At 50.9% G+C, this 27,903-nt stretch overlaps 1 protein-coding gene across 9 annotated transcripts in view; it reads left to right on the forward strand.

Moving 5' to 3' along the window:
- Positions 1-217: 217 nt before the first annotated feature.
- The window catches only part of CACNA2D2 (calcium voltage-gated channel auxiliary subunit alpha2delta 2), a 128,783-nt gene continuing 101,097 nt past the window's right edge, over positions 218-27,903 (forward strand). For 6 of the 9 annotated variants that reach the window (XM_085235616.1, XM_085235619.1, XM_085235622.1 and 3 more), the window contains exons 1-2: positions 219-591; positions 22,946-23,027. In XM_085235616.1, the coding sequence (XP_085091742.1) occupies positions 467-591; positions 22,946-23,027 (207 nt within the window). In that variant the 5' untranslated portion in view covers positions 219-466. Of the gene's footprint in view, positions 592-22,945; positions 23,028-27,903 lie in introns of those variants that run through there. The other 3 variants (XM_085235617.1, XM_085235623.1, XM_085235624.1) reach the window with 3 other exon arrangements.

Consider the following 27,903-nt stretch of genomic DNA (forward strand, 5'->3'; position numbering starts at 1 on the left):
TCGCCCGCCGGCAGCGGCCTGCTAACCGCAATCACACACCGACAGCCCCGGGGGGCGCGGAGCCGAACCCCCCCGGCAGCGCCGACCGGGACCCCGCGCGCCCAGCCGACCCCCGAGCGCAGGGGGCCCGCGGGGAGCGGCGCATGCGCGGCGGGGCGGCGAGGCGGCGGGGAGGGGGGCCGGAGCGGGGCGGGGAGGCGGCGGCGGGGCGGAGCGGGGCCGGGCCGGGCCGCCCGCCGCCCGCCTATTTGAGGGAAAGTAGCGGGGCGCGGGCGCTCAGTGTTGGCCGCCGCCGGGAGGCAGCGGGGCGAGCGGCCGGCGGTCGGTGCCTTTTTTCCTTCTCCCCTCTCCCTTCCCCCCCGCCCCTGCCAAGAACCGCCGCGTTCGTCGCACGGGTGGTGGCGGCGGGGGGAGCCGCCCCGCGGGGCCGCCTCTGCCCCTTCCCCGCCGCGCTTTTAATGGAAACATGGCGATGGCGGCTCCGACCGGCAGCGCTGCGCCCGTCGCCCCGGCGCTCTGCGGCCACCTGGCCCTGCTGCTGCTCCTCGCCGCCCCCGCCGCGCAGGGCTACAGCTTCCCCCAGCAGCACACGTAAGTGCCGCCGCCGGCCCGGGACCCCCGCCCGGTGCTGCGGGGCCTGCGCGGGGGCCGCGGGCGGAGCCGCTCCTCGGGCGGGCGGGGGGCGCCGCCGCGGGCGGGGGCGAACGGCGGCCCCGAAGTTGCCGCGGAGCGCAAACTTCCACGGGCGGCCGCCGCATCCCCCGCTGGGGGCGACGGCTTTCGCGTCGTAGTCCCAAGCACGCAGCGTGGTGCGTTCCCCCCCCTTCCCTTCCGCCCCTTCCTCTAGTCGGCCGGCCGGTCGCGGATGGACGGCCTCCGTCTGCCCGCTCACCTGGCGGCGGGGCCGGGGGCTGTGAGCAGGGACGTGGGCGGGGGGCAGCGAGCCGCTGGGGGCTGTGCTGGGCGGCGCTGGGCAGCGCTCGGCTCGGTACCGCCGGAGCCCTGCGCACGGGCAGGCGGGATCTTAGCCGAGATGTATTTTAAGAGCCCGTCGTCTCCGTTATGAAATACTGCTTGTTGACACAAAAATTGTGTGTGTGTGTGAGGGAGAGGGGAGGGGGGAGTACATCCCGACAATCCAAAGTAGAGGCTGCCGCCGTGTCCTTACAGGCGGTGATTCTGGAGGTGGGGGAAGATTTCAATGACACGGAGTTAATAATAGCAGCGCTGCCCTTAACTTTGTGCTGCCCCGGTGCATAGGCACTGCTTTGTGCCACAATCCTCTGCCATTTCTGATTTGCTTAAGAATAGGAATATATATACATATGTCATACAAAGTATTTTTGAAAGCCTTTCAGATGAGCGTCTTTGATCTCCGAGTGCGTTTTTCCAGGCGTGCATTCAGGCCTTCTGAAAAGAAGGCTTATCAGCAGGAGGAACGGTGTTGTTTATTTGGGAGAGCTGCAGCTTACCCTGCTAATATCTGCTTCGATGGAGGCATGGCTGTTTGCGCTCCTTTTTTCATCAGAAACAGCTCCCGTTCAGACACATCCCTCCTGAATTCTTCTGGGTCTCGCATCCGCGTTTCTAAATCCCTCTGACCTTTGAGAGCTGGCGGGATCCTGTGCCTTGCCATCACGTACATGCAGAAATCCTTCCGAATAAGACCCTGAGAAATGTCTACCTACAGGGGGAGAAGTAGGAAGGGAACGCGCCACGCTCACTGAGTACTGGGGCCTGGTGGCCTCATCCTGTGCCTCTGCGTGCTGCTCCTTCTGCTGGGAGAATCCCTATCTGAGTCCTGGGAGTTACGGATGTGATAAAGCATAGCTGAAGTTTGTGGGGCGCTTTTGGCAGCTTGTCCAGGGGTTGTGTGTCAGCTGTTGCTTTTTCTTCTGTTTTGTGCCATAAATCCTCTCTCTGCAGCGTGCTGGTGCAGAGCTGTGCTTTCCTTCTAACTGCAGAAAGTTTTTTCTTTTTTATAAAGAAGGTTCTTGTGCCAGGGCAGGCATACTTAGGAGATGTGTAATTTGTGGATAACACACCAGCCTCCCCCCTCACCCAGGCTGGTCGCTATCTATGTTGTCCCAATAAACTGTGCCAGCTTTTTGACAAAGCAGCTTTATTCCAGATCACTTGTTGGGGTTTACGGGCTGGATGCTGTTAGCTCTGTGCTCTCCTGCTTGCAGTGCTGTTACCAAATGGGCCTGACCTGCACTAACAGAAGCAGTGCATGTGAAGCAGCACACTGCTGGCAGAATATGCCGTTCGTAGCTGAAGGCATGGTCCTGAAAGGGCCCCAGGCTGAGTGCGTGCCTCATGGGGAGCAGTGGTGGTGTGCGAGAGGAGGCATGGAAAGGATGCGAGACCTCAGCCTGACCTGCTGCCTCCGTGCTCGTGCCGTTCTCCTTGTGACCTGCTTTGTGAGCTTGGGGAAAAGAAGAGTCACAGATGGAGATCTGATGATGATGCAGTTGCTGGGCAGTAGGCAATGCCTGTCGCGTGCGGGCTGGAATGCCGTGCTGTGCCCCAGGGCCTCCGTGCTTGTTTCTAAGGAGAGAAATATTTGATGGGAATAAGAAGTGCAATGGCAGCTGGCACCAACGCTCAGATAATGCCTTCATCGACTGTTCCCTGTGAGTGGCTCCCTATCTGTGCCCTTCTGCTTTCTGAAGGTGTTGGATATAATGGAAATCGTTTCTGAAAGGTGTGTCGGTCAGCAGCTGGGCCGTGCTGCTGGAGCAGCCTGCTGAGCTCTCCCAGCTGCCAGCTTTTCTCCTCCTTTGGACAATGCACCCTTGCAACAAGAGCAAATGACACAGAGCCTTGATGAGGAACCTTGTTTGTCTGTGGAGGTTTCTCTGCAGATCACCGAAGTAGCATTGGGCTGTTGTGCTCGCAGTGTTCAGCAGCACAGAGCTGTCCCGCTCTGCCTGGAGCAGAAGGAGAGATGAGGGCATTTTGCTGGGAGCAAAAGGGGGAAGAAAAAATGGAGATTTCTTTTTCTTTTTCCTTTGCCACAATTTTATTAATTGTCATCAGTGGTTTCTGTGTGTTGATGCTTGGTTCTGTCCCTGATAAATCTCTGGTGCTCCACATTATCTTTCTCCTCCTAGGTCGCATGGCTTTAATCATCTTACGCCGAGCTACGGAAGACTCGGCTCAGCCAGTTGTGCAAAGGGGAATTGCTCATTGAGATTTAAAGAGCAAAATCCCAGATTGGAACGAACCCATCGGGGTGGGTATGTTAGGTGATGCCTGCTGGCTGATGGGGCTCCTCTCAGGGGCACTCGTGTATAAGTGTGTGCCTGTGCGGTCAGCGGGATTAGCGGCTGTCGGAAGGGAAGCTGTTGGCTGCTGCTAATTCTTCTGTTCAGTACTGCAGGGAGGGATCGCTGTGGCAGCACGGAGCTGTGTGAATTTTCTGGGAGATGTGGCAGTGGGTGGCCGAAGCCCGGTCACCGGGTCAGCCCTGCGCCTGCAGTGCCATCGCCTCCCGTTAGGAGCGCTGGGGGACGTGGCTGCCTGAGGAGGGAGCAGCCCCCTCCCTGCTTTGCAGAAGGGCTGCGTGGTTGGGGCTCGAAGGGAAATTGCCATCTGCTAGAGGTGGCGAGCCGGTTGCTTCCTGTGAGGAAGCGGGTGTGCGTGCCTGCCGGCGAGACACGGGGAGAGATGCCTGCAGGGAGAGGCCTGGGGACCTGTGCCTGTCCGTCCTGCCCCTCCAGCACGGCATCACGATGTGCGCTGGGGCCTCGAGGTGTTTGTGTTGTGCCAGATGCACGAAGCTCCTGCTGAGAGCCATGAGGCTGATGGGTGCCCATCGCCACTGGAGGGTGGGCTTGAGGTTGCCTCCACCTAATTAATTGCTTCCTTTCAGCAGGCTTTGATTAGTGCTCATGTCATTTCGTCCTAAATGAGGTTAACGATGCTGGTAGTGTTGGCACATCTGGGCTAGTAGGGCTTGAAATAAATAACTCTATTAGGATTGGATGTTTGAGAGTTTGTAGGATGCTGTGTAGCGGGATTCCCTTCTCTTGTTCTGCTGCTTGCCTGCTATGCAGTCAGAAAATCTCTTCCAATTGTGGTTTTGATGCCTGGGAAGGGACCTTGTTGGGAAAAGAGCAGGGAGGAAGCGTGACGATGGTCCTGTTTGTCTTCTGCTGCACATGGCTGAGCAGCCAGTCCGCTGGGAGGGCAGTTGTGCCCCAGTGCTTGACACTGCATCGCTCCTTCTGGGAGGGCGAGGAGAGCTTGTGCTGCTGCAGGCACAGGCAGCAGTGGCCCTGTTCTGCAGCACTGGCACCACCCACTCTTTGGGTGTGTGGGGACACCTGAACAGCAGTAGGGACAGTCATTTGCAGTAGTTCTTTGATATTGTTGGTTTTTTCTCCCTTCCTGTTATGAGTTCTGGATGCTTCCTACTCGGCTCTCACATTGGGAACAGCTGTTTATGAACCCATGTCTGGAAGTAGGGAAGGAAACCGGGACAGCTTCCTTGAGGAGGAGTGGGCAGATAGAGCACAGCATGTCAATGTGCATGCTGTCACCAGCCTGGCTCAGTTATTAAGCATATTTTGGGATAAGCAGCTACCAAGGCCTAGCAACTTATTTCTGTGGTCCTCAAGGTTCTCCCATATCTTCCTCATTTCTTTTCTTCCCACTTTTATCCTCAGTCCCTCAGGTAGGGGTAGAGGACCTGCCTCATCTGTACAGCCGGTGCTGGGTGCTTGATAGGCACGCAGTACAAATTGAGGGTGATTCTGGAGGCCCTTGAATGGAAACCTGAATTTATCCTTGAACAGACCTGGTGTTTGGCTTCAAAAGCCATTGGAAAGGCTCTTGAGGGTTTAAGTGCTGGGACATCTGTGCACAGTAACACTGTACATGTGCACATACTATAGGATTTACATTGTTTCTTTTCAAGCAATGAGACATTCAAGTGGGATGAAATAAAAGGGAAAGTCATTACCAAGCAGAATACTTGAGTGAAATATTCAGGAAGAAAGGGCACTATCTGAATGCTTCCATATTGACTTTCTCAGGAGCCACTTGAAAGCAGAATGTTAGCAGAATCCTTTTTCCTCTCTGCTGGTGTTGGTAGGACTTGGATGTCATTCCTGTGCCTTCATCCCCAGGTCTGCTGTTGCTGCGTTGCAGAGGGAGAGGAGTTGTACAGCCTGTTGTTGCACTGGATCCACAAGATGTTGGCATGGCTTTCTTCAGTCTGAATGACTTGAAGCTGCAGAAAACTCATGCTGGATTCTCAGTGCAACTTTGACAGTGGTCCTACAAATCTTTCAGTCTTAGCCATTATCTGTAGGTCATAAATTCCAGGAAAAAATAAAATTATCCAGAGCGAAGAATTAATTCATCAGCCATAAAGCAGAGCATCACTCACTGATGGATGCAAGGGATTGGGCTGTTCAGGCAGATCAGCTCAAGGCAGGTGGAAGGGCTGCAGAGAGAGGGCTGTGATGACCTGGCTGGACAGGTTGCACGCTCCTTGTTCATCCATCAGTTGTGTGTAGCTGCTCTTCTTGCCTACAGTTGGGCCACTGTGGTGCAGAGTGACTGCGTTGCAGTGCCCCTTCCACAGGGCCAGGCCTCATCCCAGTGCTGCTGCTTGGGGCTGGGTGCTCTGGAGGAGCTAATTGCAGGTAGCTGTCAGGTGGGGGTGAATAGGGGCATGCACCATTTGGAGGAATAGCTCTGATGTTGGTAAAGCCACGGGTGCAGCTGCCAAAGCTGAAGTTGGATTTCCATGCTGTAGTGAGCCAAGTGCTTTGTGCAGTAGCACCAACAGAGTGCATAGAGTTAAATCTGAGAAGGATGGGAAGCAGTGTGCTTTCTAACCCTGGCTTGTGTCAGTCTTTGAAGGTCCTACAGTGAAGAGGAGATCCTTCCAGAGAACGAGCCTCCTGCCCCAGGGTCTGTGTCTCATTGCTCCATAAGGGTAGCAGTGGAGCTGCCTTCCCCAAGGACAGCTGGAGCTACTCTTGCCCCAGCAGGTATCTGTAATGGATCTACTGGATCCAGTGAGCAGACTTTGGGTTCCCTGGGTGCTGCCCTGTCCCACACTGACACGTAGGGAATTTTTGAGGCGGTATCAACAGTGCCTACAGTGCGTATGCTATCGCTGATAGAAGAGTGATGGATTACAAAAGACACGTTCATTTACCTGACAAAGGTTGTCTATCTTGAATTATTTATGAGGCTTCACAGCAAGCTAGTAAATTTTGTAAAAGCAATGAAGTCCTGGTAATGTGAGCCTCCTCGCTGCAGCTTCCTGGAGTGGAGTTCTGCTGAGAAGGTGCAGTGGGGGGTGGAGGAGAAGGAAGAAATAGGAAACGGGTGGAGGGGCAGAGGCTGCTGTTTGGGTGTGCAAATGATGAGGTGTGCAGAGCAATGAAGTGCAAATTAGATCATGCTGTGCACTGGAGCAAATCCTGTGGAGTATTAGAAATCAAGGGATGCTTTGAGGAAGGGGGGGAAGGATGGGAGGCCAGAAACAAGGACAGACACAAGGACAGAGAAGGTGACAGTCTCACAATTGCTGAGGCTCTTAGCCCTTCCCAGTGCAGAGTCACACCCTGAACTGCTAAATGGGTGGAGCAAGTTGGGAAAGAGCATTGAATGGCCTCTGAAGTGACAGAGGAGGACATGATTTTTATAAATACCTTTCAGCTCCTAATAGGCCTGGGTCCCACAGCTCTTCTCTTGCAGCAAGTTGACAGGCTCATCTCCAGTGGGTGCCGAGCATTCTGCTGTCAAGAAAAATCTTGTGTCCGAGTTCATCCATCCTCCAAATAAGAAACCAAAATGAGGTGCATACTTGTAAATACTGTTCAAAGTTTGTGTAAGCTATTTTATCATGCCATCATAGATTTGCTTGAGTCGGAAGGGACCTTTAAGGGCCATCCGGCCCCACTCCCTGCACTGAGCAGGGACACCACGGCTCCAGCAGTGCTCTGAGCCCCTCCAGCCTGACCTTGGCTGTGTGCAGGGACGCAGCACCACCACCTCTGTGGGCAGCTGTGCCACTGCCTCACCGCCCTTAAGGCTGTACAACGCTTCTTCCTTATCCAGTCTATATCTCTCCTCGTTTAGCTTGAAACCATTTCCCCTTGTCCTGTCACCACAGACCCAGCTGAAGAGTCTGTCCCCTTCTTTCTCACAGCCCCTTTGGATACCGACAGGCCGCTCTCCCTGCAGCCTTCTCTTCTCCACCTGCACAGCCCCAGCTCAGCCTGTCCTCACAGGGAAGTGCTTCATTCCTTGGGTCATTTTCATGGCCCTCCTCTGGGTGGAATCCAACAGGTCCGTATCTCTCCTGTACTGAGGAGTCTCCTGGACACAACTCCAGAGTAGGTGTCACAGTGCAGAGCAGAGAGGCAGGATCAGCTTCCTGCCCTCTTTGGATGCTGCCCAGGCTATGAGAGGCTCTCTGGGCCGTGAGGGTGCACTGCTGGCTCCTGTCCAGCTGCCATCCACCAGCCCCCCCAGGTGCTTTTCACCAGGGCCGTGCTCCATCCTTTTGTCCCCCTGCTTGTATTGGCAGCAGGAGTTGCCATGACCCAGGTGCAGACCTTGCACTTGCCTTTGTTGAACCTCATGAGGGCCCACTGCTCAACCTGCCTAGGTCTCTTTGGATGGCAGTCTAACAGATGTATAAAGCTCTCACAGGTTTTGTTTCAGCTAAATCAGAAATATTGTACTTGAGTTCTCCTACCTATTAACTTTTAAAGTAATAATATCTTTGTTGTGACTGCTGAACGTTTCCTCTGCAGTACAATACAGGGAGAGCTGGGAATGCAGAGCCCTGTTTGCTCTGCTAGCAGACAGTGCTTAGCACTCAGATCTCTGGCAGCTGTAACATAGGCACTAAAAGGGACAGACTTAAGCCAAGCGAAGCGCCTAATGCTCAGCTTTATCAGGTGTTGAGCACTGAGTCAGATTCTGGGCTGTGAGTGGTTGAACATCTCCATAACAAACTCAGCAGACCCAGGAGGAGCCAAAGTAGCATTTGCTCACGTCTGAGGTAGTCTTATAAATCAGAGGTCTGTGGCAGGCTTTCAAAGCAGTGTCGCATCCTGGGGACCAGCAGGGCAAAGGGTGATGTCATGAGTGGGCTCATGTGCTTCCAAGAGCATTGCAGGGCAGGGGAAAACCCATTGCGTGTGTAAAAGTAAACTCTCTGCAGCACTGTGTCATGCATAGCAGGGTGGGGGGGGAAAGGATGCAAGAAACAGCACTTAATTATTCAAGACCTGCAAGCTGCAAAGAGTTCCAGGGCAGCGAGCCTCCAGCCAGGCATGCATCACAGCTTTGTGGGCGCTCTGCTTCCCCCCTCTGGGTTAGCAGGAGGGTAGGTTACATCAGTATGAAAAGAGGGGAAAAAAAAGAAAAAAAAAAATCAATATTTTCTCTTCACCTAGCTCTTGGTTTTTACTTATTCTATTTTTGTTTGCTGGGAAATCTTAATAAGGGTTGATCAGTGACCAAACAGATGACGTTATTTTGTCTCCCACAGAATGACAGCACGTTGGAGGGCACAGACCAAGCGAGCATCAGCCCCAAATGGGCTCTCTCTGCCGACAGGCAGGAGCGTCCCTGCCTGCCTCCTTGGCTGCGTGCTGGGGGGCTGCTCCTGATTGAGCCTTTCTTCCTGACATTGGGTTTATTATGATGCTGAAGAATTTGCCATCGTCAGTCTTGCGTGCTGTGCTCTGCTACAGCTACGTTTGGCTTGAAAGCTGAGAAACACTGAATTTATTTCTGAGGTTCTGGGCCAGATTTGTCCCTGATGTAACTGTGCTGTGGGGGAGCTGTGGGCTTGTGCTGGGGGAGCTTTAGGTCTTCTCCTTAATTTAAAAGTATAATGGTGCTTGTGGTCATTTCTGATTTTTATTGTGAGATGGAGAAGAGAAATGCATTGTGCATGTGTGCTACCTGCTCGCGTTGCGCTCCTGGTTTCCAGGTGACCCCATTTAGCACCTGACCTGACAGCAGATGTGTTATGTTGGCATTCTTGCCATCAATACCACCCTTCGCCCACTGCCTGAAGGCTCGGTGGGACTCTACTGTGTCCCTCGTTCCTTGCCACGTTTATTTCTTTTGGCTTGTTCTTCACTTCGGAGAAAAATCTGACCCGCTGTGTCTGTGCCCTGGCACCTGCATGCTCCGTGGGATGTATGCAGCCAGGGTGGACTGGCCTTACAGCACTGCTCTGCTGCAATCCTTTCCTGTGTTTCCTTTCTTTCCAAGTGGAGCCCTGTGCTGAAAGCACTGCTGCTTCAGGGGCTTCGTGAATGTGGTTACGCGTGCTGAAAGCAGCCTTTTCTATTCCTTAAGAGCCACTTAATAAATGTCACTTACTTGGTGACTGTTTGGTGCATGGCCTTCCTCTAGTCAGGAAGCAGTGGTCAGACCCTGCTGTGTTCTCTGCAGTCACAGTGCTGTGGTGGAGAACAGTTTGCTTCTTGCCTGGACGTGCTGCTGCAGCTTTGTGATGGCAGTGTTTGTATTGCTCAGCTTCCATTCTGAGCAAAATTGTACCCCGGTGTTTGTACCTTTTCTCAGATCCCACGAGGTAGTACAAAGAGTCTTATATGAGAAAGTTCTTCCGAAGAACCTCAGGCTGCTGCAGGAAGGGGCAGCTCAGGAGATGGTATCTGTGTTGTCCCCGTACCCCCCCTCCTCCCAAATTTGCTGTGATTGCAGTGTGGCCCCACAGCCAGCTTGCAGTGCTGCAACTTGCTGTAGTGTTCAGAGGTTCAGCAGGTGCATTGCACAAAATTCCAGATCCTGTGAACAAAGCAGGGAATATAGTATTTTTCTAATCTCCCATGTGGAGTTTAGCCTTGCTTCTTTGCTTCCTAGCTGGCTTGGCTCTGATAGTATATAGGTTGCTCCAGAAGTAATGCCTCATCTTTATTTCCTTGGAAACCACAACAAATATAAAGAGCATAAAAACACTCTTTGGCAGAGCAAATTCTCAGCTATGAAACACTATTTTTCAACATAGTTACAACCACTAGCTGTGCATTTTTGCCAGCAGTGGTCAACAACCCCCATGCTGTGCTCGTAAAAACCTACACCAGTGGAGGTAACCCAGTGTCGCTGTCACCACTGCTGAACTGCACCGTGCACCCCTCCCTGTGCTCACATCCATTGCTTGGTCTCCTTCAGTGCTCGGTAAGTGCTGATGAATGTCCACGGGTGCTATTTTTTCTACATGGAGGAATTCAGTGACACATCTGGGAGTGTGTGAGAAGCTGGGAGGGGGCACTGTCAGAACAGCTGGCCAGAGTGACCAAAGGAGTGTTCCATGCGACATGATGCCATGCTCAGCAAGAGAAGCTGGTTAAAAAAGGAGGGGGGATGCTTGGTATGATGGCATTTGTCTTCCCAAGAAACTGTCACATTTGATGGGCCCTGCTTTCCTGGAAGTACCTGCATGTCTGCCTGCTGGTGGGAAGCAGAGAATGAATTCCTTGCTTTGCTTTGCTTGTGCATGCAGCTTCTGCTTTCCTCACAAACAGTCCTTATCTGAACCTGTGAATTCTTGCTCTTTGACCATACTGATTCTTTCCTGCATCCCACTTGGGGAGAGAAGGAGAGAAGCTGCGTGGTTCTGAGCTGCTGCCAGGTTAAACCACAGCAGGTGTGCAGGTAGCCTGGAGTGCAGGTAGCTTCAAGGAGTCCACCTATGCTTCAGCCTTTGGTCTGCTTCTGAGTGGCAGAATTTGCTTGGAAACTGTTATTTCTGAAAATTGCCCTTGTGCTAATCTTACTGTGATACCACAGCTTCTGCCGGTATGTGGGTTAGCAAGGTGTTTCTGGCTGAGAACAAAGGCAGATCCTGACTTTGTTGAGGCTCCTCCAAAGACCATCTCTTACACCTTGGCTTTCTGGAGCTTTACACCAGCAAATTTGTCCCAGTTTTCTATTGCTGGGCCTGTCTTCCAGGTGTTCTCTTATCCCCAGTTGATCCCCTGGCCTACTTTCTATCCCCTACATGTTGAGATGTGACCAGCCTGTCGCTGTTGGCAGGAGCAAAGCCTGTGTGCCTCAGGCCTGTTCCCTGGGGTGGCAGAATTCTGTCCTGATGCCCTTGGGGTTGTCTCCCATCCCTCCCCCCCACATCTTGCTCTGTTCTGTCTTCCGCCCCTCCTTATGGCTTTCTACATGAAGTTTGAAACAGTTCTTGCATTTCCTTATTGCTCATTTTACTGATGAAATTGGGGCTTCAAAAACTCCAATATGTCAGCAGCAGAGCAGGAAATGGAACCGAGATCACGTAATTCTTTCTCTTCTGCTCCTCCGAATGAATCCATGCTCTTCATTTCGGGATAAATGTTTCTTCTGCGGTACAGTAACAAGTGCAAGAACAGAGACGTGGCCAGGAGGACTTGTACTGTAGAGAGGGGACGTTTCTCTTCCTCTGGTGTTGGGAGAGAGGGAGCTGTCCTTGGCGATGAGCAGTGCTTCTGAAGGATGACGTCCTCTGGCTGTTTGGGAACCAGAACTTGGGCAGCACTGCTCTCATCTAGTTGGATGGACAGAGGGTCTGCTGCAGTGCTCAGTGCGGGCACTGGGCTTTTGCAATTGAGATGGGTGCCCTCTCCATGAGCCCCGTGTTGGCTGCTTGTGCCACTTAAATTGCAGTCAGGCACCCTTCCCAGGAAATGCTCTCTTGAAAATTGCCTTTTTGTGCTGATGATGCACTCATTTAGGATTGGATCTGTTGTGCTCGTTGTCTCCCAGCGGCAGGCGCTCGCGGTGGGATGGGTTGTGGGGGGAGCTGCAGGACAGAGGCTCCTGACACCCCTCAGATGTTTGTCCCCTCTCATGGTACCTGAGGTGTCAGCTGAGCATTTCCCACTCTGTGTGTGCCTCAGAGAGATGCTCGAGGCCATTAAGCTGGGTAATTTACATGCTTCTTGAGCCTGTGCCTAGGGAAATATATTTCACAGGTAATTTCAAATCTCTTGGCGTGTGGCAGAAGTCATTATTCTAAATAGAAAGGGGCTGCTGATGTCATGAGCCCCATTGAGAGGAGCTTGTTAACGTCGGGGTTTTGTCTCTTACGGAGAAGAGTCCGAGGTAGCCTGCTGGTGGGGTGCGGGGACATCGGCTGGCGTAGCACTTAATGCCAGCACTCACTTATAAGAGCAGAAGAGTGAATATCCTCATCATCTCAGGTTCTGCATAATGTGCGTGCGTTGCGTGCGCGGGCTGGGAGATGTGCTGTGGAGTGTCGACGGCTGTGAGAGCTTCCAGCTTCGGTGCTTCAGTGCAGTCTTCAAAGTGCAGACATCCAACTTCACATCAGGAGATAGAGTTTCATGTCTGACTGCTGCTGAAAGTGTGTCTGGATTTGAGACCGCTGCTTTACCTCTGTTGCTCAGCTTTCCCCCGTAGAAGAGGGAAAAATTTAGGAGGGTTTGACAGTTTAATGTCGGTCTGTTCCCTCACGGTGGTGTCTGGACTTCTGCAGTAACAGGGCTTTGGTTGCAATATCGCAGCTGAACAGCCATCGTCCTTCTGCAGAGCTCTGCAAGGTGCTGCTGGGATGCACAGTGAGTGTGATGGACCCAAGCCCTGAGTGTCGCACAGCAAGCCTGGGTGTTCCTGTGGCGTTTCCAGTGTGGTTCTGTGGTCACGGTTTCAATAGGCTTGTTTCCTTTCAAAGGGAAGGCCGTATGTATTTATTTTTCCCCATGGAGAAAGGAGCGTTTGTCCCCCCTGGGTGGCAAGGAGGAGAAAGCTGGGAGTCCATCCCCACTCCTGTTGCGCTTTGCGGCAGCACTGGGACAAAGCTGAACAGGGCTTCATGCTTCCAGTGTCCCTGCTGGGACTGGGTGCTACCTTACAAGTGCGAGTGTCCTGCAGACAGCTTTTAGATGTGTGTCACAAAGCGCTGAGGTAATGGCATAAAATGCAGTAAATTATTATTTTTTTTAAATGCTTTCCACCTCCACCTTTTTTTTTTTTTCTTTCATTGCAGAAAGGGAGCTGTACAATGAACAGCTTCTAGAAATGAAGGTGACTGGATGTGAAATAACAGGGTTCTGGGTGTTTGGCTGGTGAGAGATGCAATGAGAGAGCATCGCTAAGTGCTTTATAATAACAATGATTACCACACGCTCTTAGGAGCCAGGAATCTCTCAGGTAGGGAATGATGTGGAGAGGGGTTGTTTAAGGCAGGGATTTAACTAGACAGACATCTAGCAGCAGTGACACCCAGAGAGCTCTGAGGAATGCTGTCTTGTGGTAGAAAACCTTTGTGGCAGAGACTAATGCTCTTTGCTTGCATAGAAACAGAAATTCGGCCATGGTCTGACTAGTCAGTGGTTCTCTCAGGCTCCGTAGTATGGCTTGTATCTTAGTAATCTGATTCATCACTGCATGTTTCATGTGATTCGGAGCAGCTGAAATCTAAGGGAAGGGTGCATGCTGAGGGTTGTCCTCCAGTGTCCTGTGGGTAATACAAGCCAGCCAGCTCACCATCATCAGCTTACACCTGTTCTGCTGCATCTCTTTGTGCTGCTGTGGCAGCAGCAGCATCTCTTGGTGGAGTGTGAGCAAGAGCACTTTGGGAAACTTTCTTGTTGGTGGCTGTGGTCAGTGTTTTATTTCCTGGTTGTCCCTATGGCATGTGTCTTTCCCTCACCCATTAGGCAGTGCACTAAGAAATGAAGGATGACTGCACTGTGTGTGTGCAAGGCTCCATCCCGGCAGTCAGAACCTGGCACGTCTGAATCCTGCTTTGCTTCGCTTCTTCACCAGACTCTTTAAACAAATGGCCTAAGCGGGGACAGCATCTTTGCCTTTTTCAGTATTTTTCTGCTTGTGTTGCCAGGAGGTGGACGTTGTGAAGTATCCTCAAGTCTTGAAGGAACCTTCATGTCAGCTCAGGCGGTCAGGTCAGGCTGTTGCTGAGCAGTGGTGCAGGAGCATGGGGGCATCTCACAGCATCTCATCACAGAGGTGTGTGTGTGTGCTTCAGATGACAGTGCTCTGGTGGCACAGTGCAGAAAGGCTGCATGGGCTGCCTTGCTGTAGCCACGCCAGTGTGCTCAGCTGATAGCTTTACTGTGTCTCCAGGCTGTGAAGAAATCTCAGCTACCCCCAGCCTCAAGTGCAGATCCTGCTGGGTGCGTCTATTCTGTTTTCTGGCAAAGTTCAGCCCCCAGAATCCTCATCTGGTGATGAAGATTTACTGGAAGGAACAAGAAGATGCAACAATCTATCCTACTTCTGTCTAGCTCCCAAGAGAGTCATGAATTATACACAGAATAAACAAATAAGCTGATATGTCTGTCATTATATCATAAAGGACTTTAATAATTCATGCAGCTTGCAAAATCCGTACTAAGACCTACCCTTGGTAACCTTATCTCTGCAGCGGGGGATGGGATCTCTTCTGCCTCTACTCAGATTGCATCTGTAACACAGGGAAGGAGACAGGCAGGAGAGAGGTCTTATCACAAAACTTCATCTGTGTAACGGATTGCAAAGAAATGTGCAAGAGTTATCAGCAGTGGGGGTCTCAAGGCATTCTGAAAATGACAAGTAGCTGCATGAGGTGAAATTTATGCAGATTTTGTGCTTAATAAAACTGACACCTCTTCACTTATTTATTAATTCATTGTGCTTCGAGTCTGGGTTTGTGACAGGCTCTGAGATCAGGAGCCCATCCTAATCCTGCGCGATGGGAGCGCAGACGTGGTGGAGCCCACAGGCTTCTGCTGCTCCTGATGTGCATCAGCAAGTGTGTGATAGCAATCTGGTTTCGAGATGCAAAACAGGAGCAAAAAAACGCGTAGCTTTCAAAGAATCAGGGATGCTAAGACTAGAGATTTGCTTTGGCTTTGAACACAACAGTTAGTTGATAAGGGGCAGTGCGTTTCTGGTATCGACAGTGCAGCGCAGGTTGTGGTAGTCAGAGCCTCTGGCTTGCACTGCAGTCCTGGAGGCTGGTACTGTTGCTTCTGCCCCTGTCACATGAGATGTCAAAGCAGCTGAGCTACCTGGTAAAGTTTCTGTTCACAGGAATAACCTCGGAGCGACAAGAGCAGTTCATCCAAATCTCCAGACATACACAAGTAGCTTATTCTGCTATAAGGCAACCCAATTCATTTTTCCTTCTCAGAGCCAACCTGAGTAGACTGCAGGCATGGCAGGGGACTTCCTGCTGAACTCCCTCAGTGCCCTGCCTTGCAGCAGCCACCCAGCGCTATCAGGGTGCTCCATTCTGCTCCCAGGTGCAGAGAGTCGCAGCGTGCTGAGATGAAATTCACCACTTGAAGCTGTGGAGACTGCTTGTTGTAGGTTGGCAGTGCGCTCAGGAACCCCCATGCAGACTACTCGCACTGTTTGAGGATCTATCAAGGGATGGCTGCATCACGGAGAGGTGGCCAGAAAGTGAAGTCCAGGCTGAAAGGATGGAAGGAACAGGACTATGCGGTCGTGGCTGAATGTGCCTTGTGGGAAAGGTCTCCACCTCGCTGCCTACAGAAGATGCTTTCTGTGACTGCACTGGCATTTGTTCTTCCTGTTCACCAAGCTGAGTGGTGCCATTGGCACAATAGAGGGAAGGGATGTCATCTAGAGGGACCTGGACAGGCTGGAGAGGTGGGTCCATGCCAACCTCATGAAGTTTAGCAAGGCCACGTGCAAGGTCCTGCACCTGGGTCTGGACAATTCCAAGCACAGATGCAGGTTGGATGGAAAATGGCTTGAGGACAGCCCTGAGGAGAAGGATTAGGGAGTGCTGGTCCGTGAAAGACTCAGCATGAGCCAGCAATGTGCACTTGCAGCCCAGAAGGCCAACTGTATCCTGGATTGAATCAGGAGAAGCATGACCAGCAAGGGAGGTGGTTCTGTACCTCTACTCTGCTCTCATGAGCCCCCTAGAGTACTATGTCCAGTTCTGGGGGCCCCAGCACAAGAAGGACATGGAGCTGTTGGAGAGGGTCCAGAGGAGAGCCACAGAGATGGTCAGAGAGCTGGAGCACCTCCCCTGTGGGGACAGGCTGAGAGAGCTGGGGCTGTTCAGCTCGTAGAGGAGAAGGCAACGAGGAGACCTTACAGCAGCATTCCAGTACCTGAAGGGGTTTACAGAAAAGCTGGGGAGGGACTTTTTATAAGGGCATGTAGTGTCAGGACAAGCAGAAATGGCTTTAAATCAAAAGAGAGTAGATTTAGACTAGATGTTAGAAAGAAATTCTTTACTGTGAGGGTGGTGAGACACTGGTACTGGTTGCCCAACAAGGCTGTAGATTCTCCCCCCTTTCTGGAAGCCAGGCTGGATGAGGCTGGGAGCAACCGGGGCTGTGGGAGGTGTCCCTGCCTACAGCAGGGGGTTGGCACTACATGATCTTAAAGGTCCCTTCCAACCTGAACCATCCTGTGATTCTGCGATATTGCTGTGTTGAGGAGGGGCACACAAACCTGACCCATGGAGCGCAGTGTCTGCCCGCTGGCCTCTTGCAGTGCTGCTGGGCAAATGTTCCAGCTCACGCACTGAGGGGCTTCTCCTTCTCCTCTTCTTGGCAAGTCATCTACAAACAGATCGTGATTTTCCTCCAACCTAGTCTTACACTTTAAATTATTCACCAAATTATCCTTTGGTCTACAGCTCCTTTGCATATCAAATACTCAAAATCAGCTTTTTGTAAAGTTAAGAATTTGAGATATTTTGATTGGACACATAACTCTCAAATAATAGTGGCTGTAGGTCTCTGTCATACTGGGAGGACATTTGAAGTGGACTCCTGCGGGGATCTGCCCCAGACCTAGTTTTATTTAATATTTTCATTAATAACTTAGGCAACGGAATGGAGAATATGCTTATAAAAATTGCAGATGACACTGAGCTGGGAGGGGTTGGATGTGCTTCAGAAGGCATTATCAGAATTCAACATGATTTACAAAAAATGGAGCGGAGAGCCTGCTATCAGCAAGAAGGGAACTTGGTGAAAACAAATGCAAAGTGCTGCGCTTAAGGAGAAGAAATCCAATGTACAAATAGAGAACGAAAAAATATTTGAGTAGCAGCGCGGTAGAAAAGATCCTGAGCTCTCCTGGTCACAAGCTGAGTCACCAAAGTGGTGTGATAGCAGGAGGACACATCTATTTGCAACATAAAGTAGCTTCTTGGACAAGATTGGGGCAATGATGTTCAGCCACTCAGATTGCACTGGACCAGACTTCTGCTGGCCTACCTGATCCCACCTCTTGGTGAGAGCCTTCAAAGATGTCCATGGACTGCAAAGAATCCAGAGCTGGGCAGCAAGAAGGACAAGATGCTGGTAGAGTGTGGCCAAGAAAGGAAAGCTGGGGAAACCTGAGCTTGGAGTAGAAAAGGTTTAAAGTAAAAAAGGTTTAAAGAGCAAAGGGTTCTTTAGAGCTCTTCAGAGCTTGCCATGAGAAAGGAAATCCTTTGTCTGCTGTAAGTGGCATAAATGGGAAGAAAGAGTTGAGATTTAGGATGGATAAGAAGGGAACCTTTTCACCACATAGTGAAAGATGGAATTGAAAAAGATACCCTGTGGATCTGGGGAACACCTTCAGTGGAGGACTGTAAGCACAGGTTAGACAGTGTTTCTTGCAGCAGTGTTTGCTGCTTGTGTCTGACTCAACACCTACTGTCTGCTATGTTTCCAAATGGAGTTTGGCCCTGGATGGCTGATGCTTCCTCTTTCCAGTACAGAGATGATATTTGATGAACAGTTTCCTATTGCCCAAAGCCTCTCTGGTGGCAAGTTGCTGGTTGCTGCTGGTTTTTCCCACAGCTACGTACAAGAATGTTTGTGCTCAGGAACCATTAGTAAAACAAATTTTGTGTGCAATTGTTGGTTTGCTTCCCTTTCCCTTTTTGCCCAGGTCTGGCTGTCCTATAGGCTGAGAAGACTACCCGGTTTCCTTTTGATTGCACAGTAGTAGTTGTTTGGGCATCAAACTGCCATCAGGATGGATCTCGTAGGCGGTCTGGCATTTTTTATTATTTTAAGGAACATATCCTGCTGTAAGAATTGGAAAGACAGCAGGTAGCACAAGGAAGAAGGTGCAGAAGTGTTTGAGTCAAAGAAAACAAAGTAACAGAGCTCTGTGACGGAGCTGAATGTAGAAGTATCTCTGTCCCAATGTGTGTCTTAAAGACCTGCCTTTGGATATAGCTTTAATATTCGGTTGTCCTTTCCTTCTAAGCTAGTATCAAACATGGTCAGACATTTATTTGGTTGTTTTGTAGGAAAGGATGTTCTCTGAAAGCTGTATCTTAAAATAAGAGAAGTGATAAACAACGAAAACCAAAGCATCTTGTTTTTCCTTGGTGTGTGTTAGCTCATATTGGGTTTTACAGCCCAGCTATGTAGGGAGCCCTCCCTATGGAGGGACCTGAGAAGGGGCACAAGTGCACACATGCACGTGTGTGCACTGACACATGCGGTATTATAGGTAAAGGATTAAGCATCTTGAAGGAATAAGCCAATTATAAGAAGTTCCTGCACAGCAAAAATTAGACAACACAGTAATTAATAACCTTATTAAATAGCAATATTTGGGCACTGAACCAAAGCGTATGAATCAGAGTGAGGCATTCTTGGCTGCACACGCTGGGTGAAGTGTAGACACTTGTGCAGAACGCTTTCTGGATAACTGAATAAGCTGTGGGGCAGCGTATCTACTTAGGAGCCAGTTTTTCCTCTTGTCCTTTCACGTTCGTGTGAGGCTCCCGTCTTCTTCGGGCCAGGAAGGCAGCAAAAGGACGAGGTCTCTGAGGTTCTCAGCTTGGGAGGGGTCTGTACGTGTGCCGTAAGCCATCGAGGAGCACAGTGATCCCGGTGCGGTGCTGAGCACTGCTGAGGGTGTGCAGCTTCTCTGCAGAGTGCTGGAGCTGCCGTGCAGAAGTCCAGGGCTGCAGATGGCCATCTGCTGTGTGCGGAGTGTGGGCCAGGGACAGCCTGTCTGCTGCCTTCCACGGCAGTTCTCATTTTCTTATAAAGTCCCTGGAGCGCTGTTGCAGCCTCACAAACCAGGCGTTGTCAGAGCAGTGGTGCAGTCTCCTGAAGAGATGTTAAGGCACGTGTGAGATGAGGAGGTGATCCAAGACAGCCAGCACAGCTTCATCAAGGACAGAGTGAACCTGGACAATCCAATGGCCTTTTGTGACGGAGTGACAAAGTGGATAAGGAAGGGCAACTGACGTCATCTGCCTGGAGTTCTGCAGGAACTTTGACGCAGTCCCATACCACGTCCTGATCTCTAAATTGGAGATGGATTTGAAGGCTGTATTGTTTGGTGGCTGAAGAGTTGCTGTGATGGTCACAGCCAGAGGGTTGTGGTAGTGGCTCAGTGTCCAGGTGGAGGCTGGTGATGAGCGGTGTCCCCCAGAGGTTTGACTTGGGACTGGTGTTCTTCAATGTCTTTATCGATGACACAGTTGGATTGAATGCACCCTCAGCAAGTTTGCTGACGACACCGAGGTAGTGGTGTAGTTGACACAAGAGAAGGAAGGGATGCCATCCTACGTCGACTCACGTGAGCCTAATGAGGTTCAAGAAGGCCAGGGACAAGGTGTTGCACTTGAGTCAGAGCAATCTCAGACATGAGTTCAGACTGAGAGAAGAGCTCCTTGAGAGTGGACCTGTGGTAATGACCAGGGGGTGCTGATGGACAAAAAGCTCTGCATCGGCCAGCAGTGTGCTCCTGCAGCCTGGAAGGCCAACAGCATCCTGGGCTGCATCAACAGAGGGGAAAGCAGCAGGCAGGGAGGTGATTGTCCCCCTTTGCTCTGCCCTTGTCAGCCCCCACCTGCAGTGCTGTGTCCTAACCTGGGCCCCCAGCACAAGAGAGATGTGGGGCTGCTGGAACAGGTCCAGAGAAGGCCATGAAGATACTCAGCGTGCTGGAGCACCTCTCCTATGGAGACAGGCTGAGGGAGATGGGAGTGGTCAGCGTGCAGAAGAGAAGGCTCTGGGGAGACCTCACTGTGACCTTCCAGTACTTCAGGGGAGCTTATAAGCAGGAGAAAGAATAACTTTTTACATAGTCTGATAGTGATAGGACATGGGATAATAATTCTAAACTAAAAAAGTAAAAATACAGGTGAGATGTTGGGTGAGATTCTTTTCTCAGAGGCGCTGGCAGTGCTGCCCAGAGCTTTGGGTGCCACCCTGGAGGTTCTCCAGGCCATGGAGGGGTCCTGAGCAGCCTGAACTGGGGGGCAGCCAGACCTTGGCAGGAGTTTCAAACCAGATGATCTTCATGTTCCCTTCCAACCTAAGCCATTCTTTGATTCATTGGTGAAGCAGTGGTATGGCCTCACTTACCCAGCCTTGTCACAGCATGCATGAAATCTCTGCAGCTGCCTGGTGAGCTCACCCAAGGCAGAAAGGTGCCCAGAGCCCCAGTGAGGGTTTCTGTGGCTGATGACAAGCTGCAAGTGCCCAGTGTGCAGAATAGGACATGCAGAATGCTTGGTGTCCTGGCTTGTGTACGTATCTCCTGGTGTGCTGCTTGGCACAGTAAATATTTTTGAAGCTCTGCTGCTCTTTTTAAGCCCATTTTATCTTATCTTTAAGGAAAATCAAACATGCAAATTATGAAATCAATTAGCATCTTTGTAGTTTTCTTTGGAGAGACAGAGATAAACGGTGTTGTGTTTCCAGAAATCATTTCTGTCCCTTGTTACATGTTGCAGAGGAGGTTGTAGAACATACAGGGGAAGGAAACTGATTTCTTTTTTCAGTGGAAGAGATTTTAGTGTACATCCTGACCATGATCCTTGATGTAAGGGGAGGTGGAGCATGTGACTCACAAATACTTTTAATGTAAGGGGTTTTGTCTATCCAAGAGGACTTTGTGGCTTTCCGTGAGCAGTGGTGATCCGGGCTGGAGGCTTCCTGGCGTGTGCATCAGGTGCTTTCTCTGTGCTTTGTTTGTAAATGCCACTTCGTGGGAGCAGTGGGGGGCTCCAGGCTGCGTGTTGGGAGGAGTTATCACTCCTCGAGCCCTGCGACACCACCTGAGGTGTGCAGTAATAGCCCAGGGATACAATGACTGCCATGTCTTATTGCTTACGGCTTCCATACGAGGCACACTTCAAAGCAAAATCTCCATGTTCGTAATGGGCTATCAATTGCTTTACCCTCTTCATCCTTGCTGCAGTCGTCTGCCATAAAATTTTAAGTGCATTGGCCATGGGAGAGAAACAAGAGGCAGGAGGTCAAGTGAGACAGAATAATAATGGGGTTTATGTATTTTTTATTCTTTTTGCCCTGGCAGTTTTCAGCCCAGTGTACAGAAAGTGAGATGAAAACACCAATGAGTCGGGCTACAGGGATTGCCCGGATGTACACAAAAGCTTTTGCCAGTGCTGCAGCGTGGGTAAGGGATGCGCTAGCTGGGAAAAAGGATGCTTGCTGCCATTGGGAAAGCTGTCGTATTGCTCCTGCAGGGGGCTGACACAGTTCTGTCACTGGTGGGAGGGCTCTGCCCAAGCTGGGGGCAAAGGGACGGCTGCCCACACCAGTGGCTGTGTGAGTTTGTAACTGTTTGCAGGTCACTGGGCAAGAAAACAATAAAGTTGCTTGGAGGTGTTTCAATGAGTATTTTAAAATGAGTGGCTTATTTGAAATTGAATAAATACCTTTTGGGAAAATACATGAGTTAATTCATGAGTAACGTTGACCAATCTAAATGAATCTTTGATGGTTAATGTATACCATCTTCTTCCCTGGATTTCCTTCTCCTCCAAGGGGAAAAGACAACCTTAGCTCTGCAGAAATGTTGGGAATAGAGTAAGTTCTGCTGGAAAACTCTGAAGATCTAGAGTACACAGTTAAATTTTTTGATATTTCTGCCCAGCTTCCCCCCTATTTGAAGCAATGCTGTGTAATGAGGAGTCCTCCACAGCCTCCCTTAGCTGGGCTTCTCTGCTTCTGGACCTCTGGGAGAGCCTCACAGTGGCTTTGCAGTGGTGTACATGCACTGTCTGGGGATGTCTCTTTGCCTGAAGAATGAAAGCTTTTGGGCTGCTGGTGCAAAGAGTGAACATTCCAGGCCTCTCTGTGCCCACAGAATTGCCTTGCTGTGATGCTGGCCGTGCACCAGACTTGGCCAATGCCTTCTGTCCCTTTTACTCCTTCGGTGCTTTGTCCAGTGTAGCGTTTGGAGCTGAGTTGCTGCAGGAGAAGCACAAGTGGTTCAGAAGCAATCCAGCACTGCTCTCCCAGACCAGATGGGAGGTTTGACATTTGCATGGCCAGGAGCCGGAGTCTGAAAACCTCATTAAAAGAAGGCGAGCTACCAAGTTCTGTGGCCTTAGGAGAGCTTTGTTTGCTGTTGTTTTAACTGGCAGTCATTGCTATGAGCAGAAATCTGTGCGGCGTTCGTGTTGGCGGGCGCTGCTGCCCCAGGGCTGCGGTGCTGCAGCTCAACTCCCAGCCCTGCCCGCAGCTCCATCGCGTGGCAGCAGCAACCCATGGCTGTGTTGGGATGGGCACCGCTGCTCCTGGGGCCGTGGTGGAGCACGAGGCTGTTTTCTCTACCTACTGCTGGGCTCTGCAGCACTTTGACCTTGATCGTCGATCTAGCCTTAACTAATTAGCTACCACAACTGTTGATATAAGAAGGGGGAAAAAGAAAGTTGCAGTTTCTCTTGTAACTCTTCTTCCTTTTTCTCTCTGCGTTGCCTTGTGCATAAATTGTTTTGGAGCCCTGAGCTTGCATCTTACCCCAGCCCTCGCCCTCAGGAGCCACGTGCTCTCAGTACTGCCTGCGCCGGTGCTGCAGGAGCAGCGCAGTGAGCACAGCCCAGGATGTTGGCTTCCTCCCTGTCCCTTCATTACCTGGCTGATCTGCTGCATGGCAGGGCTCTGACTCTCTCTTTCTTTCTCTCCCTTTCTCCTCCTCTCTTTCTCTCTGTCTCTTGCAGTATGCAGTACTGGGCCAGAAGGCTGGAGCAGGAGATTGATGGCGTGATGAGGATATTTGGTGGTGTCCAGCAGCTCAGAGGGGTAAGCCGTTTGTCTTTTATCTGTGCTGCCTTCCTCATGGCCGTGAACATCCCCATTGCAGAAATCACCCCTGTGAGCACTCGTGGTGTGTCACGATCCCAGCTGGCTCCACGTGCCGGGGCACAGCTGGCTGTGCTGCTGCTTGCTGCTCTGTGCCGTGCACTTAGCAGGAATGTGGGAGTGTATGTGGCTTGCATCTGTCTGCTTCTCCAGGGCTGCATGTCGCTGCTGCCTGAGCACGTACCCGTGTTTCTGCATGGCATGCTGAATGCATCTCAAATCCAACAGTTCCTCCAGCACTGAGGGTGGTTTAATTTGTGCTTTAATTTCAAACTTCTGTTGACCAAGCAGGAAATGTCCAAAGGGTAATTTGACTAACATTGGAAGTGATGTGTTTTTAAAGAGAGATTGCAGGTAAAACTGCAATTCTTGATTGGCTCCTGTTCTCCCAGGGCCACAAAACAAATCCCTGTTAGTGCTGCTGCTGCCCAATGCCCTAAAGTGGGCACGATGGTGGTCCTGGGCTGGGGTGGGCAGCTATGGGAGGGGGACTTAAGGGAAGCTTCACTATGCTCTGTGAACCTTGTGGATCAAAGGATCTCTAGGACCTGCATGATTCGCCTTCCCAGCACTGTTTGCCAGCCGAGCTGTGAAGAAATGCAGTGATTTGAGCTTAGAGTTGTGGCGTTAATCTAAAGAAAATAGGCTTCTTGAGCATGATGGATGTGTTACCCCAGAGACAAGCACGGTGCACTTGAGTTTTCTCATGGTAGGTCCTTAGAAGCCAATGGCGTATGGGCCTCCCGCTGCCCTGTGCCAGTAGCTATACTGGTTTCAACAGCGTTGTTCACCTTCCATGCTCCTGGTCATCACCCACTGCCTGAACACGGAAGTTGCACTTGTTTCTTTTAAGTGCACTTTAAAACGAGTTGAGTTGAAGGCCTGCAAAGCTGTTCATAGTCTGCCCATTTGCTTGTATCACATTCAAGCTTCAGAGAGGTGTGTCTGGGTTTCTCTTGCGTTCTCTTCCCCGGGACTGATAGACACACTCGATGTGCCACATGAAGAGCATACTCACCCCTTGGGGTTGGCCACATATTTTGATGGTATCTCGGCATTTCTGCGGTGCGGTTTTGCATGTTGGCAAGGTGGAGTAAGAGCTGAGGATGCAGGTTTTCCAGGCAATACAAAGGCACAACGGGCTCTGTAATCTATAGCAAAGCACAACTCAAAAAAAAAATAAATAGACCGCTACTACATTTGGTACATGTCCTCTCTTACAATCTATTCTTATTAGCTTTGATTTTGCTCCTTTGCATGCTAAATAGGTGTATCATGTAATTTTTTTAATGCTGTAATTAAATAGAAATTACACCTCCAATTTGCCAGCACTTGACTCCTATTGGCCAGTCAGTCAATTACAGGTAAGAGAGCTTCCCACTTTTTCTGCTTAACTCTTCTGATAGAACACAGTGCGTCGCTGTAATGGATTGATACAGGATGAACTGAATACAGAAGGACTGAAGGGTTTTTTTGTGTTTTTTTTTCTTTTTTAAATATGTTTTGGAACCATCCTGTGAAGCGAGGAGTCGTGCACAATTATTGTCTGTTGAATGTTAAAACCACCTGAAGTCAAGAGATGAGCTATTGAAAATTCCAACGTGCAGCTGTTAAAACACCAGCTAAGAGTAGTGGAGGCTTTCTGTGGGTCTCCCTGGGGGTCTGGGGCTGCGGAGTTCAGGTTTGATTCATAAATGGAATATCAAGTGAAGTACACTTCTCTCAAAGACCGCATTACTTGCAAGTGCTAATGTGAAATTACACAGAGTGCTTCATCCTGAGGAATTCAGCGCTGCACATCCTCCTACCTGCCAGTTGCAGGCAGGTGCATCCGGGCTGCAGTGTGAGAAGTGTTTAATGTCATAAAGTGGCCTTATAACCTGCGTTGAGACATTAATCAATAAAAATCCCTCTTTTGCATGGTGGAAACAGAGCCCTTGTGCCCCCGTGCCCACAGGATGTGTGGCTGTACCCCTCCTGCAGCCCCCTGCCAGGGTCACCGTGCTGCCGAACAGAGTGCCACCCACCTGAGGATGGCTCTTATTTTAACTCTGAAGTCATATCCTAGGATGAAATTCTTTAAATCGTTTTATCCTGCAGTCAAGAATACTACCCTAAAAATCTCTCTCCATGGCCCCAGTGCACGCTTTGTCACTTCAGAGGACAACAAATGTGTTCAGGGCATTTCCCAACAGCTCGCACTGAACTCCCTTCTTCCAGCACTTTTGCACAAGATGGTCAGACGTGCTGTTATCAAAGGAGCTGCCAAGGTTTTCTGTTCAGCTTTTTGATCTTGGGTAACTACTGGTCTAACAATAACATGGCCTAGATCATCCAATGAGCTGTGGGATTGCATCGTGGTTTTTTTGCTCTCTTTTGTTTTGCCTGCATATGGAAACACATAGCGGGTCGTTCAGGAGGGATGGAAAGTTTGGAGGGCGTTTGTGGTGCTTCCAACCAACTGTGCTGCAGAATGGGAGCCTCGCTGCACCGTGCTGCACACTGAGACCATGTCCACACCAGCTGCTGGGCAGGGTGGGCTTCCCAGTCAGCAATGCAGTCTTCATGCTCATGAGGTTCAAGGCCAAGAGGTTGGGATACCAACCTCCTGATGTTCCGTCCTATACCATAACCCACAGACTGACTTCAGAACCCCGCAGCAGAGTGCCCCTGGCCTTTTCCTTTGGCAGCCAGCCTCCGGTGGCAGAGAAGCAGTGCACATGCCAGGTGCCCACCTGCCTGCATCAGACACTGCCTGGGGCGATGCTCCTGCAGTACCCACCTCACCCTTGCTGTTCTTCCCCTTCCCCCCCAGGCTGCCCCTGCGCACCGCTGCTGTGTCCTCCCCTGCTCCTCAGGGCTGATAAGAGGAAGTGTGTGATGCCAGATAAACACATCCCTGTTCCAAACTGCTCGGGTTTATTTTAATCTGCCTGGGCCGTTCCGCAGCCTCAGCACTCCGCTGAGCGCAGAGCCAACAGTTTATTATCAAGGAGGAGTGCTTGGATGTCCTCAGCCTTGCAGCAGCTCTGCTCGGGGAGGGCAGTCCTATGCCATCCTTTGCAGGGACAGTGCCTGCTGCCAGCACCCATCGTCCCACTCCTCTTCTCCCCTACAGGAACCATATTGCATCCATCCTGGAAGACGTCAGGGAAGCATATGCTCCAGCTTTTAGTGCATTTGCATAATTAGAGTAATGTGTATGAATAATTTATGGCGGCATGTGGCTGCTCTCGGTGTGACGTTAGCACCCTCACTAAGCCCTTCCCAGCACGGGTGCAGGTCCTGCTTCAGGGTGCTGTGCAGGTGCAGGAGCCTGCTTTGAGGGATGGGGTGTATTTGTGTGTGTGTGTGTGTGTGTCTGTGTGTTGGTGGTTTAGCAGAGAAAGGTGGGCTGCTGCAGCTGCAGGCTGGCAGTTTGAGGCTAAAATGCCTTCAGCTCACACACTGAAAACCTGCCCCCTCTGTGCAGAAGCTGTGAATTGAAATGTTCTGCAACATTTCAAAGCTGAGGCCGGGATTTTTCCAGCAGAACTCAGGTGCGACTGGTTTGTTCATTTGTGCCAGATTTTCATGACTTTTTTAGATCATAGAGCAACTTATCAGCCTGCGTGGGAAGGGAATAGACCTGCCTGTGCTGTATGGCAGAGCCTGGGCACTGTCTTGCTGTTTGCCAACTCCTTCTGTGCAGGTTCCAGGACTGGAAAGCCCAGCTCTGGAGGAGTGATCTGAGTGGTTGAAATGGGGCTTTCACATTCCAGCTAATTTTAGTTCCACTTGCTCCATCTCTGTTGCAGGAGACTGAGAGCAGTGTGAGAGCTGCAGGACAGCTCATGAGTTACCCACTGGGAAACTGAAACGGGTGCTTGGGGCCAGGGCTGCTGACAAAAGTGTGATGTCCCATCAGTGTGCAGCCTGCGTGTCCTGGGGACACATGTGCAGCAGGGTGATGGGCACAGCAACAGCCCTCACTTGGAACCCTTCCACTTTGCAAAACCGTCCAGAGGGGATAATACTCTCCCATTTGGCTGGTGAGTTAGCAAAATCAGAGGGGACTGACACCGAGTTTTATGGAGTTGCTGATGATTTGTGCCGCTGTTAAATGAGCCTGGTGCTCAACAGACAGCTCAGGTCCGTGCATCTCCTGCTTGTGCTCCTCTGCACTTCATGCCCAAAGTGCACCTGATGTGCTCAGACAGCCAGCTGCCATGCACGTGGCATTGCTGCAGTGGGTGGTGTTGGCAGTGCGCAGCCACCTGGACCTTTGGGGATGATGAGGCCATGGGAAGGCTGCAGGAGGTCCCTCTCAGCCCAGTGGTCATGCCCTGGGTTAAGGACCTGGTGGGGTCCTCCCATCAGCTTCAGTTCAGATTGTTGCCCTCAGATTGCTGAAAAACAACCAGGCAAAATCCCAGCCAGCCTGCCAGAATGCAAACTGAATAATGAGGTGGAGGTCATTATAGTTTGCCTCCTTAAAAACATACATAGATTATTCTTAATGGAGAGTTAATTGTTTTATTATTCTCTCCAGATGGTTCTTTACGTTCGCAGGGGAATGGATGTAGCCTGGGATTCAGACTGCTGCGAGTGAAGCTGATAACCAAAAATGCAGCTCCAACACAGATCAAGATACGAAGTAATAGAATATATGTACATATTCCACCATAGTATCAGATTTAAAATGTTATTTGCAGGCTGCAAGTGCCTCTGCCAGTTGGGGGGTGCCACGGGCTGTGGGTTTGCTATTTCTCCCTGGGAGGGGTGGGGTTGGGTGCCCAATCCCTGAGTCCTGCAGCTGATCAGCCACTTCCAAGCG

The sequence above is a fragment of the Meleagris gallopavo genome, chromosome 14 (genome assembly GCF_905368555.1).
Source record: "Meleagris gallopavo chromosome 14, MGAL_WU_HG_1.1, whole genome shotgun sequence".
Lineage (NCBI taxonomy): Eukaryota > Metazoa > Chordata > Aves > Galliformes > Phasianidae > Meleagris > Meleagris gallopavo.